At 37.8% G+C, this 15,964-nt stretch overlaps 1 protein-coding gene across 1 annotated transcript; it reads right to left on the reverse strand.

The window, feature by feature from the left end:
• Nucleotides 1-8,503: 8,503 nt before the first annotated feature.
• On the reverse strand, nucleotides 8,504-10,298 carry LOC133996619 (interleukin-17F-like). The gene is made up of 3 exons (XM_062436258.1): nucleotides 10,224-10,298; nucleotides 9,895-10,133; nucleotides 8,504-8,863 (listed from the first exon to the last, which is right to left on the reverse strand). The coding sequence occupies exons 1-3, from the start codon at nucleotides 10,296-10,298 to the stop codon at nucleotides 8,629-8,631; spliced, it is 549 nt and encodes a 182-aa protein (XP_062292242.1). The 3' UTR covers nucleotides 8,504-8,628.
• Between the last annotated feature and the right edge of the window lie 5,666 nt (nucleotides 10,299-15,964).

A 15,964-nucleotide genomic window follows, 5' to 3' on the forward strand; every position in this document is an offset into this window, starting at 1 on the left:
TAATAATGTAAAAAATATTAAATTTAAATATTTTTATAAAACACTCTAGTGACAGCGTTGTGTGTTGATTGTTTGTTGTGTGTTAATTTCAAGGTAACATGAGGCTCAGCTGTGATTTAAAGAGGACATATTCTGCACATTTACAGGTCAATATTTTTATTCTGGGGCTCTACTGGAATATATTTACATGATTTCAAGTCAAAAACTCCTTACTTATCTTCTACTGGCTCTTTATGCATCTTCTTCAGGTCAGCCTCTGTCTGAAACAAGACGTTTTAGCTCCTGTCTCTTTAAAATAAATTGGCTTATAACATTTTAAAAAAAACAAAAACAGTATATTGAACACCTTATTCAAAAATACTTATTTAGTAATGTCAGTGGGATTGGATTTCTTCTTAAATGCTTCAACTGTTCTATAAACAAATTACATTATTAAACTAATTTTCACAAACAGGCACTTGAAGCATAAGTCAGATTTCAGTTTATTCAGAAATAGTTTGATGTTAATACTACTTTAGTTCAACCACTTTTATATGAAAACAGGTTATTACTGTCTTATTATTTGGGGAATTTGTGAAAAAGTCTATATTATCTGTTATACCAAAATAAAATGTATGTGTTTAATGATATTTTAAACGTTGCTTTACATGTTATGTCTCTTTATTGGTGATAAAATGTCCTAAATAAAAAATGTTTTAAAAGTAGTATAAATACAGAATATCCTTATAGAGAGTAATGTTACCTGTTAGTGTAAATGTTGGGTTTTCTATTCATGGTGACTTGAATTGTAAAAAAAGATAACAAACCAGTTTAGTTTAAAATATTACACATAATATATCCTGTAAAGCAACAAGTGGAAAGGTTTAAACTAAAGTGGGTGTGCTCTCATCAAAGGCGTAAAGCACTTCCTCTATACTCATTGAAACTACTGTTATCTTCAAACCTTTTCTTTTTCATCAGTGTGAGAAAAAAGAAAAGGTTGCTCACATCCTGTTTTGATACAATGGGGTTACCCAAGCGGCCCACGCACATGGCAACCGGCCCGCAGGGATTTCTCCTGGTGCTCCCGATGGGCGGCCGACTATGTGCACACTGATTGCGCCCCCTGGTGGCTGTTTGTATGATGTGCTTTGACTTTTGCTGTTCATTGCCTGCTGGCTTGTGATTTGCCTGCACACCCTTAACCTTCGTGTCGTCCTCCCGGGTCAAATTGACCCCGTCTGTTTTGACTGTTCTTTCTTTCCTCCCTTCCTTCCATCTGTCCTTCATCCCTCCTTCCTTCTCTCCTTCTTTCCTTCCTCTCTCTTTCCTCCTTTCCTTATTTCCTCCCTCCATCCCCTTTTATTCTTCCTTCCTCCCTCTCTCCTTCTTTCCTTCCTTCCTTTCCTTTCCTTTCCTTCCTCCCTTCCTCCCTCCCTCCTTCTCTCTTTCTTTCCACCCCCTACCTTCCCCCCTTCCTTCTTTCCTCTGTCCTTCTTCTTTTCCTTTCTCCCTCCCTCCCTCCCTCCTTCCTTCTTTCCTCCCTCCCTCCTACCTTCCTTCCTTCCTTCTTTCCTCCATCCTTCCTTACTTCCTTTCCTTCTTTCCTTTCCTCCCTTCCTTCCTCCCTCCTTCTTTCCTTCCCTCCCTCCTTCTTTCCTCCCTCCCTCCCTCCTTCCATCCTTTCCTTCTTTCTTCCTCCCTTCCTTCCTTGACTCGAGGACAACAGGAGGGTTAAAAAAATGTCAGAAATGTTTAGTTATTATTGTGAATTCTGCGGTCTAAACAAAGACACAATTTTTACCTTGATTTTAATGACCAAAATAAATTCAACTAAATACACATATATAAATAAAGTAAATAATCACATGTCCTTGTTTTCTTCATCTCCATTAGAAATAGTGACAAACCAAAAGGGAAAAATAAAAGTGAAAATATATAAATAAAGCAGTTTCTGACTGAAAAGATGAAGGCTGAAGCATTTGCTTATAACGCTGACCCTTTCTTACATTAGTCATTCAAATAGGTCCCTATGTAAATAACAAAACACAAGACATCTACAATAATTGCCTATATATACATAATGCACATACAATAATACAGTGAAAATATACACATATATGCCCTACACTTATTTCCTTATATATAAAGAACCTTATGTTTCCATTGTATGTATACTGAAATATTTTATTTTGCAAAATAACTCAATAGACAGGAACGTTATACACCGCATGCACTGTTGCACATTTGATGAATTAATGATTTTAACTGCACTCGGATAAAAACTGTTGATGATTCATCTCATGGACATGCATCACCTTCGAGAGGGCAGTAGTGTGAATGTAAAAGGCTTCATGTTCTTCATTGTATTTTAGAGCCGGGGTTAGTCATGGAAGGTGGTGTGGCACAACTGGACTGTGAATGGGCAGGATATGTCAGAAGGAAGTGACGGATCAGAAAGTGAGATGGGGATTGAATTTGGTGGCGGGAGAGATGATGTTTAGTATTATAGTATTATAGAATCAAACAGTAGTAGACGTAAGCGCAAAAAAACAAATGCAACAAAGAGATATATCGAATTCTGATAAGACACTGACAGTGAGCAAAGGACAGTGGCAATGGAAGGGGAGAGAGAAGAATATAAAGTATCATTAAACTTACCCAAGACGAAGCATCATTTGGTGGGTGGAATCCAATTTAGTTGACAAAGATAATAAACAGAATGCTGGGTGAGATTAAAAGTGCAAAAGTGTTGCAGAATGGATCGCTGTTAGTGGTTTGTGGGGAATACCGACAGCTATCAAGGACCAAAAAAGAGAATTTGATAGGAGCCGAAATGATTGAGGCAAACCGTCTAAGGACTACTAGAAATTGGGAAAAATGTGATGTCTGTTATGATAAAGCTTGATGAGACAAAGCTGCCGGACAGAGTATTTATAGGATACATCAGTTATGAAGTTAGGCCCGATGTCCCGCCACCACTGAGATGCTTTAAATGTCAAACATATGGCCACGTAGCAGCAGTTTTCCAAAGCAAGCAGAGCTGTGGAAGACGTGAAGGAGAGCATGAATTTGGGAAATGTGAAGCAGGAGCTAAACTCAAATGTTGCAACTGTGGGGGAGAACATGACTCTGCTTATCGCGTGTGACAGTAAAAGAGCAGCAGAGGTACATCGGGTCAAGATCGATTTTGCAAACTGTTCATTCATTGGACGAGCCCTTTTCTCCCTTTCCCAGCAGGCCTTCGCTCCATTCCACATTTTAAGAACAAACAAAGAAAATAATATATTGCAGTTATAATTCATAACAGTAGCAGTTATAAATCAAGGAGTTGATTTAAGTTGCAATATTGGTGATAAGAAAGAACTAGACACCAAGAATGACCATGACTGAAAAATTAACAGCAAGAAAGCAGTATAAATACATCATGGATTACACTGAACTATTGTATAAATTCTGGTCTTATTTTTGATCTTGGTATTTGAAAAATCCTGGCTATGGCCTTGCCTCTGTGGGAGATGTGTGCAGGACAGCGGCCTCACAGCGCTGTGGGAGATGAGTGCAGGAGGGTGCTGTGTCAGTCAAACTAAGACAGGCAACCAAGCGGGGAGTTCTGGTCCTCTGAAATGAGGCCAACGCGGAAGTAATTTAAACTGCATTATATCAAAAGGCCACCAGGGGGCGACCGTTTTGGTGTCAAAAGGACTTCCGTCTCTATACAAGTCAATGGAGAACTCACCAACTTCTCACTTGATTTCTAACCTCAGTAAACGTTTTCAAAATGTGTTTATGGTCTCAATCGCTAGTTTAAAGCCTTCTTCAATGCAGTATGATGTTCATTTGGGAAATTTTGGCATCCCTGATTTTATATGTGACAATAAAGCAGGGTATGCTTTAGGGCGTGGCTACGTCGTGATTGACAGGTTGATTGGTTCACAGGTTCAGGAGGGCGCCTCATGCTCCTCCTGATGCCCATATAAGTAGAATCCATGTTTTTATTTTTCCCAGTATGCACCTGAAATTTTCAAGATGGCGATGCTCAGTCCGAGAGACAAACTGTATAAACATGGACAATGTAGCACCAGCACCACATTACATTGTAGTGCTTTGAAAGTGGCACTTTTTAGTGTACAAGGACTTTCTCACCAGTTTATGTAACACTTGCAACCTTTTATGTTCATGTAAAACTGTGTTTCATCTGATACGAGATAAAGAATTATGTATGAACTGATTTTTTTGCCTATGACTAAAATGGTATTGGATGTTTGAGAGAGAAAAGGAGCAAAACAGAAAAAGAAAAATGCAGATTCAATATGATCTGTTTTGACAAATTTTATATTTTCCCAAGAGTAACATTTAGTTTATTTACTTTATAGGTTAGTATGTTTAGTCGATGTTTTTATGTATTTGTAGTTTCACAACTAAATTTCACAATTTAATATGAACATTGATAGCATGTTTCCTGTTTAATATAGTTTGATGTGTTCTCTTTATTTATACTGAAAGACATGCAAAGGTAATTTTGAGCTAATAATGCAGTACTAAAGGGTTGTATCTTTTAGTTTCCAATTGATGGAAAGGAAAGGACATAGAATTGTATTATATGTTGAACAAAATGTCAGTGTATTTATTCCCTTAAAGGTATATTAGTTTGCAGACAGAATAAACAACTGGCGCAAATCATACAAAAGCACAGTTTTGGAACAGCTAAAATGTTCGCCTTCAGGCTGCCTTTTAGATGATCAATTAGACAGCAACAAGTCATGTTTTAGGCTGCGTTCAGACTGCAAGCCAAAATCCGATTTTTAGCCAATCTAAATTGTAATCAGATGGCTCTTATGAAGTCTGAACAGTCATAAATCACATGAAATCCGATTCTTGCAAACCAGATCGAAACCACCTTTGGGAGGTAGTTTCAAATCACATTTGGACAGATGTGTCTGAGTCTGAAGAGCTCCAAACACTCAAATCAGTTTTGACTGTCTGTGACGTCTTTCTACGTCTCTACTCTACATAACTCTATGCGACACCAGGCCTGTGATTATTGGAGTTGGTTGGTCAATATCATTTTGCTAGAAACAGTAAAATGGTGAATACATCAGAGTAAAATAAATTATGATGTGTCTCCAAAAATGAGTGGTGTAAAAGCTAAAAAATACACTCTCTCTGCTCTGAAACATTAATCAAGGTTTCGACTATTGATGCTTTTTAAACAGATCTGTGGTTCAAAATTTGGTATACACACCGGGTTATATTTGACCCAGAGCATACTGCGAGGGTGTAGAATATGAACAGTATGTAAGGGTTCAGTATGCATGTGATTGCTTAGTTTAGGTGATAGAGATACAATACAAAAAAGGACAAATGATTGAACATTTTTTACTTGCTTAAATTTTTTAATAAACAGTTAAGAAAAGAACATGGACAGAGTTGAACAAATGTTTCAAAGGAGATGAGCGGCAACATGGGAGTGAATGAGGCTCGTTTGTGCTTTCACAATGTACATAAGACAAAACTGTGCTGAGGGGTAAGTCATTTTAATTGCCTCATATTAATGTCATTATCCCCCTGAATTTATGTCTCAAGATGGAGAATTACAAAAAAATAAAATATAAAATTTTTAAAAAATCATAAAATGTCAAACACTTTGACAATTAGATTAATAAATCTAATTGTCACTTTTTTTCTTCTTCTTGTTTTACATTCAGTAGATGTCTACAATCACAGTTAGCTGTTAAAATACAGATTAATACAATTGCACCCTTACAGTGATCAGATCTATATTACTCTATTATCGATCACAAAAAAAAAAAATATAAATAAAATTATATAAAATATATATATATTTATTTTTAAATTAGACTCCAGGTCCATTTAAAAAGATACAAACAAATGAGGTTTACTTCATAATAAACACATTATTTCAGCAAATTCAAATACTCAATGAGGAGTTTGATGCTTTATATTGTTGTTTTTTAGGTTAATACAACTTGTGTGAGACTCACACATATAATTTGCATGTCCCTTATACTGTCCTACTTTAAAGGAATCATTTCACATTTTTGGAAAATACGCTTATTGGTTTGCTTGGCGAGAGTTACACGCAAGCAGCAACTACCTGACTTTAGGCTGAGGCCAATGTGGAAGTACCTGAAAGTGCCACCGACTGACTCTCATTCAACAAGCATCAAATTCTCTGCAGAAACATTAAGTCAATTACTTTTTTGAACAAGTCATTCTGGTCTCAATCTCCAAATTCAGGCCCTCTAATACGTTTGCTGGTGGTCATTTTGGAAATTATTGCTCCATTAATAAGATTTACAGTGCCTATAAAAAGTATTCACCCAACTCAAAAAACAACTCTTTACTGTCAACGTGAAAATAGATTTCTGCAAAGTAATGTCAATTAATCGGTCCACTCACTGGTTGATCAGTATTCCTGCTACAATTACACGATGAAGACAAAAGAACATGCCAAGAAACTCCAAGAAAAGGTTATTAAGGTAAGTATGGGATGGATACAAAAATAACTCACAAGTCACTGAACATGGAGCTCAGTTAAATCCATCATTAAGAAATGGAAGGAATATGGCACATGTGTAAATCTGCGTAGTGCAGGCCGTCCTCTCAAACTGAGTGACTTTGTGAAGGAGACTGATGAAGGAAGCCACCAAGACACCTGTGATGTCTCTGAAGGAGTTAAAAGCTTCAGCAGCTGAGGTGGGAAAGACTCTGCATAGAACTGTTGCTTTATGGGAGAGTGGCAAAGATAAAGCCACTGTTGAAGAAAACTCATATTAAATCTTGACTAAAGTTCACCCAAAGACATTTGGGAGACTCTCAGGTCAACTGGAAGAAGGTTATTTGGTCTGATGAGACCAAATTGGAGCTTTTTGGCATCAGACTGGACGCTATGTTTGGCAGACACCAAACACTGTGTGTCACCACAAACACACCATCCCAGCGTGAAGCATGATGGTGGCAGCATCATGCTGTGGGGATGCTTCTTGGCAGCACGCCCTGGGAGGCTTGTAAAGTTGGAGGGTAAAATCAATACAGCAAAATATCGCTAAATCCTGGAGGGCAATCTGATTCAGTCTGCAAGAGAAGATTTATTTTCCAGAAAGGCAATGAACTAAAGCATACAGCGAAAGGTGAATGTTCTGGAGTGGTCGAGTCAAAGCCCAGACCTCAATCCAATGGAGACAGAGCTTGAGCAGTTCTGCAAAGAATAATGGAGTAAAGTTGCAGTGTCGAGATGTGCAAGTCTGATTGAGACCTATCCACACAGACTCAGTGATGTGATTGCTTGATCTACTAAATACTGACTTCAAGGGGGTGAATATGTATGCAATCACTTATTTTACATTATACATTTTTAATTAATTGATATAACTTTGTAGAAATCTGTTTTTACTTTGACATTAAAGAGTTAATTTCTGTAAATGTAAATGGGAAAACATTTTATAGGCACTGTAACTTTGAATAAATGGTATTTTTTTATCTCTTCTTTTAACTTTCGGCATGAAAGCAAATATGCATATTTCCTATAATGTCAGTCTGTTCCTTTAATTGTTCACTTCTAGCTGCCAGCTGTTGTGGCATGGAATGAACATGTAATAATGCTTAGCTTTTTAGCTTTTATTCACATTTTTCAGTAAGTGTGAATTACAAAATCTAAAAAATAAAACGTAAAAAAATGTAAGCGATTAGTGTTTTAAGGTATTTTGTTGCTATCGTGTGTACACATCTATCCATCTCTTTTCAACATTAATTACTGTGTCATGTACGCACTCGAGGCAAAGTGCGGAAAAGGTGCATAGGTTGAATTTTTAAGAAGTAGTAGTAGTAGTAGTAGTGTGGAAGCGCATTGGATCAGCGTCACGTTGAAAGGTGATACTGATCCTTTTTTCCTTTTTCTGATATAGCAGCAATACACTTCCTTAAGGTAGCAGAGAAATAATTAGTTGATTAGTTGCTTGCTATTTTGGTATTTTCTTCACTGTTGGTCAGAGAGTTGCGGTTGGGAGCATGACTTTAGGCTTTGGTAAGTTCACTACACTATTTGTACTGTTTTTTTTTGCTTCTATGATTCAGTATTTCTCACTGGACCCTTCCTACACTTTGAACCCTTTGTGAGTTTAATGTAAATCGAAATATTAACGTTGAGTTAAATGTTAAGTCAAAGTCTACAGCCATGGTAGCGGCTCTGTTCTGTACTGAGGTACAACGACTTTACTCTACAACTTTAGCAGGAGGGAATATCATTAGTTTTGCAGGTATTTGGTCATAAACCAAAGTATTGGACAGATTTTGTCCCCTGATGATGTCGCTAGATGAAAAGTGAGGAGATGATCAAAGTTATTATGATTCATCCTGAGGGTATCATTAATGCCTCTACCGAATTTGAATGCAATCAATCAAATAGTTGTTGAAGCATTTGAGTTATAATACATCAGTGTCAACCTCATGATGGTGTCAGATTATCACCAATGTCAGATCAAATGAAGAAGCACCTCAACCCATCAAATTCATGCTGGTGCTCGTAACCTAACTGCTAACTGCTTGACCACCAATGTCTGGACAAGATTTTAAGTAAATGATTTAGTGGTGGTTATGTTTAGATTCTATATGAAGTCAGAAAATTCATTAGGATGAGTTGGGCACAACACAAGTGCAGGCCACGGGGATCAATATAAACTCTGTTTTGAACACATATTTATCTGGGTCATGTGGGCACCGAGACTTCCTCAGGACCATCAGCGAAGCTTTCACAGGCACAGAGTTGTAGTCATGTTTTTCACGCTGGTTGATGATGCAGCCCCGGCAAAGGCACTTGGCAACGGCGATCTTATTCGGGATCCGGTTATTATCGGTGTCAATGCTGAAGGACGCAATCAGACAGAACAGATATCAGCAGCTCACAAAGGTAATCAATACAGCAACCAATCACAAAGAGTTTGTCTCCTTAACTTTCTGCTGCAGCAGCATTTCTTCTGTTCTCTCAGTCTCTCAGTATTTTAACTAAAGGTGTCTTGAATAGGATTTAAGATGGTAATGGTAATTGTATTATGTGTTATTAATTGTTTTCTTCTGCTACCTTTTAAAATTTGTATTTAAAAGCAAATTTGAAAAGTGTTATATAAATTATGTTTTGTTTTTTTAAACTTCAGGATTTAGATACGTTTATATTATTATACTGCACTGTACTGCATTGCTTTTACTCAAGTGAAATATTGAATACAGGAATTTCACTTATAATGAGTAATATTTATACACACCTCGGAGAAGATGGTGGTGGGTAAAAACATGGTTTTCTTATAAAATATATTTATTTTATAAACTACTGAGCAGTATATGAAGTAGTTTTTATTAACTTTTCCACGATCTGCAACTGTAATAATAATCATCCAGTAATATAATATAATAAATGATTTGCCTTAGTACTGGAATAGTTACTAAATACATGTATTTAAGTACTGTACATATTGTAAGTATGTACATCTTATCCTATTTTATACTTCTAGCTACTTCACTAAATCTTAGAGTCAAATATTGTATTTTTAGTCCACCACATTCAGTTGATCGCTATAGTTACTAATTCAATATTTCACATCCTAAATATGATTTTCTTTAAAAACTACCCAACAAAATATAATACTCATGAACTTCTACTGTAATACTTTAACTAAATCACTCATAATACTTATGTACTTTAACTACATCACTCATAATACTTATGTACTTTTACGACATCACTCATAATACTTATGAACTAATGGAGTATCAGTATATTGCTGCATTGGTACTTTTAATTAAAATCTGAATTTGAACATTAGGGATTTCTGCTGAGCTATGAGAGCGATTAGCGTTTTTGTCCCTCTGCAGCCTCCATACATGCATGTTGTACCTTACCTGTACTTCCATGGGGCCAGGGCGCGTTGGTGCGGCTCTCCTATCATCTCTTTGGCTGCCTGCTTGCAGGTGTGTGAGTCCTTAAGAGATGCAGAGGCAGGCGGCTGCGGCATGTTCATGTGCCATGTCCGATTAAACTCCTTCATGCTGATGCAGGTGGTGCAGGTGGAGTTCCCAGTGGCTGGGGCTGTAGAAGAAGTCTGCATGTTGAGCAACAGCAGAGCAGAGCAAAGGGGGATCTGTAGACATGTAAGAACAAAACGTGTTAAAGAAAACCAAAACTCAGCTGTGATCTGTGGAGTAAATAAAGTGTGCTCCCTCTGCTGTACAGTCGTAGTACCGTTTGCAGACTGAACCACATCATCTTGAACACGGACAGTTTTGAATGAGTCCAGAATCTCCATTGAAGCCTGTATATATAGTATCTTGAATAAGGTGTGTGTACCCAGCTGCTGCCGTAGCTTTTTGTTCGGGGGATCCTTAAAATCAGAAGAGTATTTCCTTCTCGGAATCACAGCTTCTGCCAGAGCTCACACTCACTAACCCCGCCTCCTGCTGGGTGATGTGTGTCATAGAAATATTTCTGTGATATGAAAACCTCCAAAATAAATCATTACATTTTAAATACTGCTTTAACTGATATTAGAGGGATTATTTTGTACTTTATCCTCAGTAGTGCTCTAATAGGTAAGTCTTCATTGTTCATGGCAGAGTTTCTCAAACTTTTTCAGGTCAGGGTCCCCTAAATGGACACACATTAGACAACAGACCCCCATTTGATAAGACTTTTGCTTCTAGATCTTTTATTACATCGAGAGTGTATGAACCAAAATAACCAAAATAATTATATATTATGTCATTGTGTTACTCATGGATGCAGTTATAGTGAAAATAATGTATTCCCCTGTTTGCTAGGGACACCCTGAAATCACCCAAAGGACACTTGGGGTCCCCGGATAACTATTATAACTATTTATTTAGTACAGTATTTTTAACATAAGGTCTCCTATGAAGACATATTCTATATTATTACAGTTTCATATCATACTTTCATTCATTATCTGTTTATATACTATAATCCAGTTATGGATGCTTCACAGGAGCAATTTAAAAAATGAAATGTTTGTATATGGCTTATGAATCATAAATTAAGGGTTGGTTAAAGATTATTTCCGGCATCAAGTTTTATTGAACAATTAAACATATCTATGATTCTGTTTATTTGACATAATAATGATTTTAACTCTATTTGTTAGTCATGTAACATGAACAGATGCAATACAATGTGCTTCATAAAACGGAAGGAAATAAAACACAAGACAGACAGATGCAAAATAGAAACATTAAAAATACAACTGAAAGATTAACAGTGTCTCAAATGTGATTATTTACTGTTTTTTTTTCTTTGTCATCCTTGATTATAAACTGAATATCTTTAGGTTTTGGACTGTTGTGCTGACAAAAGAAGGTGTAGCTATATACATATGTCAGCTTGGTTTCTTGGAGAGATGCATTTTTCACTACTGAAGAAAATAAGCAGAATTATGCTTATTCATAATGTTTTATTTTGGGATTGGAGATTATGATGAAATAAATACGTAACAATTCACAAAGCACCGCCCAGAAGAAACCCGGAACACTTTTTTTGCTCTTTGTGTCCTCCCACCCTTTGTAATGTGGTGACTAGTATCGCTTTTGATATGCACACATGTTTCCATGGCAGCGACAGCAAATAAACAATATCATGTGGCCCGGTGAGCATAACACACTTTTGGTGTGATTCAACATGAAACTGTCTCCTCCCCCTCCTGAACTGGCCAGATATAAAAGTGTGCAACCTATATTTAGAAACACAGCTTTCAGCTTTTTCACTTACAGAACTTCCTGGTTGGATTAACCTTGTGACTCAAGTCTAAAGGAGAAGTAAATTTAAAAGATATATCTCCTTGAGCTTTCTAAACTGTTTTAAGATTTTAATCAATCAATCAATCAAACTAACTTTATTTTTAAAGCGCTTTTCATACATTCAAAGTGCTTTATATAGTAAAGAAAAACAGAAATGTTATCATAACTCTCATGAATCTGCAGTAAGGAAACACCAGAGTAAGGATAAAGATGTCAAAAATTAAGAATACCCAAATGAAATAAAAGGTAATAAAAGATTAATACAATTATAATAAGGGGACGTAAAGTCAAACATAAACCCTTGAACTTTTTTATTCTCTTTTAAAACTTTATTTTTATAGCACTTTCATTTTGTACATGGTGATGCAACATAAAGTGAGGAAATGCTGTCATAACTCTCATGAATCTGCAGTGACGAAACCCTAAAGATAAAAATGTAAAAGGCAAGGCAGCTTTATTTTATATAGTGCATTTCATACCCAGGGACAACTCGATGTGCTTTACATAAAAACAAACATTTAGCAGTGAGAATTGGAAACAAAGAACATAGAAACATACAATTAAAAAAACAAAAAACCCAATAATAGTAAACAATTGGAAACATTAAAACAAACAAGAAAAAACAATTAAAAAAATTAAGAATGCTAAAATAAAATAAAAGGTAATAAAATACAGTCACTATTAAATAAAGTGTGTAAAACCAGAAATGTGCGGAGGGGGTATTGAAAGGAAAGAGAACAGTAAAGTAAAACCAGACGTAAAAGGTTGGTTATGAAGAGGAAAACAATCAGGAAATAAAATAGAATTTAAATAAAAAGGATTGTCCAAGTAGTAAAACAGGCTCTAAAAACATCATATAAAAGAGAGACTAATAAATAAAATACAGTTCAATTGAAAGCCAGAATAAAAAGGTATCTACACTCTCTGCTGCCCTTATGTTTTCAGGACGGCTGCGGACTGTAGTAATAAAATGATGCCTCCCTGTAGGGTGTTTGTACTTTATCTCTACTGTGCTATATCTTTTAAAATGAAGAAGGACGTCTACATCTTAAGTTATCAGAGAAAAAAGCTGAATGAATATTAACAGCCCCTCTGGAAGTCCAGAGCAGTGTTGGACAAGTGCTGATTTGTTTTAACCATGAAACTGATCTGTTCACCGTTTTACCGGTTTTGAGCAGCAGGATACAAAAGTACCCAGATTTCTCTTTTCTGTGACTGTTTAAATTGGACGGAAGATCGGTGGCTCAGAGCATGAGCAACACCTAACAGTGCCCTCAGAGTAGCAAGGCTACATAGTTCTTCCATGACCTAATGAATACCAAATGCGTTTGGCAGGGTATTCAAGCTATTACAGGCTATAAAAAGCTCTTAAACCTCCCAAAATAGCGATTTAACTTGTTTACAACAAGCTAAATGGGTTAAGGCACTTAACAACAAGTTATTTCTCATCCTGATAAGCAGGCACTTCGTTTCGACACAGAGGATGTCTGAAGGACCCTGCGTAGAGTGAACTCACACAAAGCAGCAGACCCTAATAACATACCAAGACAGGGGCTCAGGGAATGTGTGACCAGCTGGCTCGGGTTCTCACAGACATTCATCTTGTCGACATCTCATTGAATCAGGCTATTGTAACATCATGTTTCGAGACAGTCCAAGAAATCCACAATGATTAAATGTTAATCGCCCCGTAGCACTCACTCCCATGATGATGAATTGCTTTGAGAGGCTGGTAAAGGGGAATGTATTTCTTTGGACTTCAGCTCAGCGTTCAATACCATTATCCCACAGCATTCTCCCTGAGCACCGGCTCCCCTCAGGGCTGCATGCTGACTCCACTGCTGTTCCCTCTGATTACCGACCACTGCTGCTCCAGGTCCACTACTTATCACATCTGGAAGTATGCGGACGACACAACGGTAGTGGGCCTCATCCGGGACGACAATGACCTGGCCTGCAGAGAAGAGGTGAATCAACTGGTGGACTGGTGCAACACAAACAACCCGGCCCTGAATGTGGAAAAAACAAAGGAGATCATTGTTGACTACAGGAGGAGCTGGCTCAGTCACACACCACTCCTCATCAACAACAACAGGGCAGTAAAGGTAGTCGGGAGCCTGCAGTGCTTCCTCCATTGGGACTTTACCTCCTCCCATCCAGGACATTGCAAAAAAAAAAGAAGCGATGCCTGTTCAGAGCTCACAACATCATCAGAGACACCTCCCACCCCCACCATGGATTGTTCTCCCTGCTGGCCTCTGGGAATACCTTCTGCAGCCTTCATAGCAGAACGGCCAGATTCTGCAACAGCTTCTTCCCTCATAGCCATCAGATTGTTGAATTCCTAGTAATCCCCTACAGACTACTGCCGTGCAATTATACTTATGCAAATGTATAATATATATATATTAGGGATGCTCGTTATTGACTTTCCTGCCGATATCCGATATTCCCCAACTCTTAATTTCAGATACCGATATCACCCGATATTTGCAGGCTTTTTACACCAAAACTATTACTGTAGGTAACAACATAACATATCTCCTACTGTTGAATTAACACATTATGCCTTATTTTATTGTGATGCCTCACTGGATGCAAACATAAATGCAACATGGCTTTCTACATGTAAACACTGTCTGTGCAAAATAAGAGAACAACTTGAATTTAAGTTATGGAAAAAAGTGCCAACATGTCACTGCCATATTTATTATGCTGCTTTGCAGTCATTGCAATTTACAAATTTACTATCCGTAGCACACACTTGGAAATAGTTCCAAACCACAGACATAAGCCCCGTTTCTGGAGGCAGGACCTTTTATAAGAACGTCCTCTCACTCGCTCCTCTCAGCTGTTGTGTCTCCAGCAGAGTAGGACCCAGATGAAATTCAGAAATGCTGAAGCCTACAGAACAAACATTGGTTATAAAAACCCGATACTGATACTTCCCGATATTACATTTTTAAGTAAATATCGGAGGGCCGATAATATCGGACATCCCTAATATATATATATATATATATATATATATATATATATAAATAGATATATGTGTGTGTATATAATAAATATATATATGTACACATCATTTTTATTTTGTTTTAATTTCCCCAGTTTTATTATTTATAATATCTGCACTATTTTGAGCCATTGCTATGAAATTTCGTTTGGATGTTCACTGTATAGTGTACAATCTGAATGATCTCTTATCTCTAGTCTTTTTGACCACTCAAAGTGCTTTTACACTACATGTCACATTAACCCATTCACACACACATTCATACACTGATGGCAGAGTGCCAACCTGCTCATCAGGAGGGAGACTAACCATTCAAACACTCAGGAACTGAACCACCAGTTCCAATTGGCGGACGATCTGTTTCACCTCCTGAGCCACAGCCACCCCCGACTGTAATGTTCAAGCAAGTAGGTAAAAACACCTGTTCAATCTAATTAAATCCAATAACAACAGCTCTGCTTTAAATTCTACTTTTATGAAGTTTATACATTTTCGTTTTTTGTGATAGTGGTGATAATTTTACTTTATGTTTGTTACTGAGGTCATACTATGTGGTGGTGGTGTGCCCTAATATTTTGCCCTCCTCATCTATATCAACAGAATGGACAAAATATTATGAACAGCATTCAATATACAAATGAACGCCCTTCCTTCCCCGTCATCCCGCTGGCAGGCAACATCATTTGTCCGAGTGGTTGAGGGTTAAGCCAACCTCACCACCGTAGGACCGGATGCTCGGTCAGCTATAGGCGGGGCACGGGACTGGAAGCTGCTAGCTGACTTGGGCCAGAAGCTCTGCTTCCCAGCTGAGATTGCGTCTACCAACCTGCAACCAGACCTTGTCATGTGGTCAGCCTCCCTCAAGCATGTCTACATCATTGAGCTCACGGTGCCCTGGGAGAGTCGAGTGGAGGAGGCCTGTGAGCGGAAGAGGCTGAGGTACGCTGAGCTTGCAGCCGATGTGCAGCAACTGGGCTGGAGAGTAGGCTGCAGAGGATTAGTAGCCACCTCAACATCCAGGCTATTTAGGGAGATGGGAGTGCGAGGGAAGGCCCACCGGCAGGCAGTCAAAGACCTCTCCAGAGCTGCGGAAAAGGGGAGTCAGTAGCTGTGGATGAAGAGGAAGGACTCCCCCTGGGTTCTCAA

Source organism: Scomber scombrus, chromosome 1 (genome assembly GCF_963691925.1).
Source record: "Scomber scombrus chromosome 1, fScoSco1.1, whole genome shotgun sequence".
Lineage (NCBI taxonomy): Eukaryota > Metazoa > Chordata > Actinopteri > Scombriformes > Scombridae > Scomber > Scomber scombrus.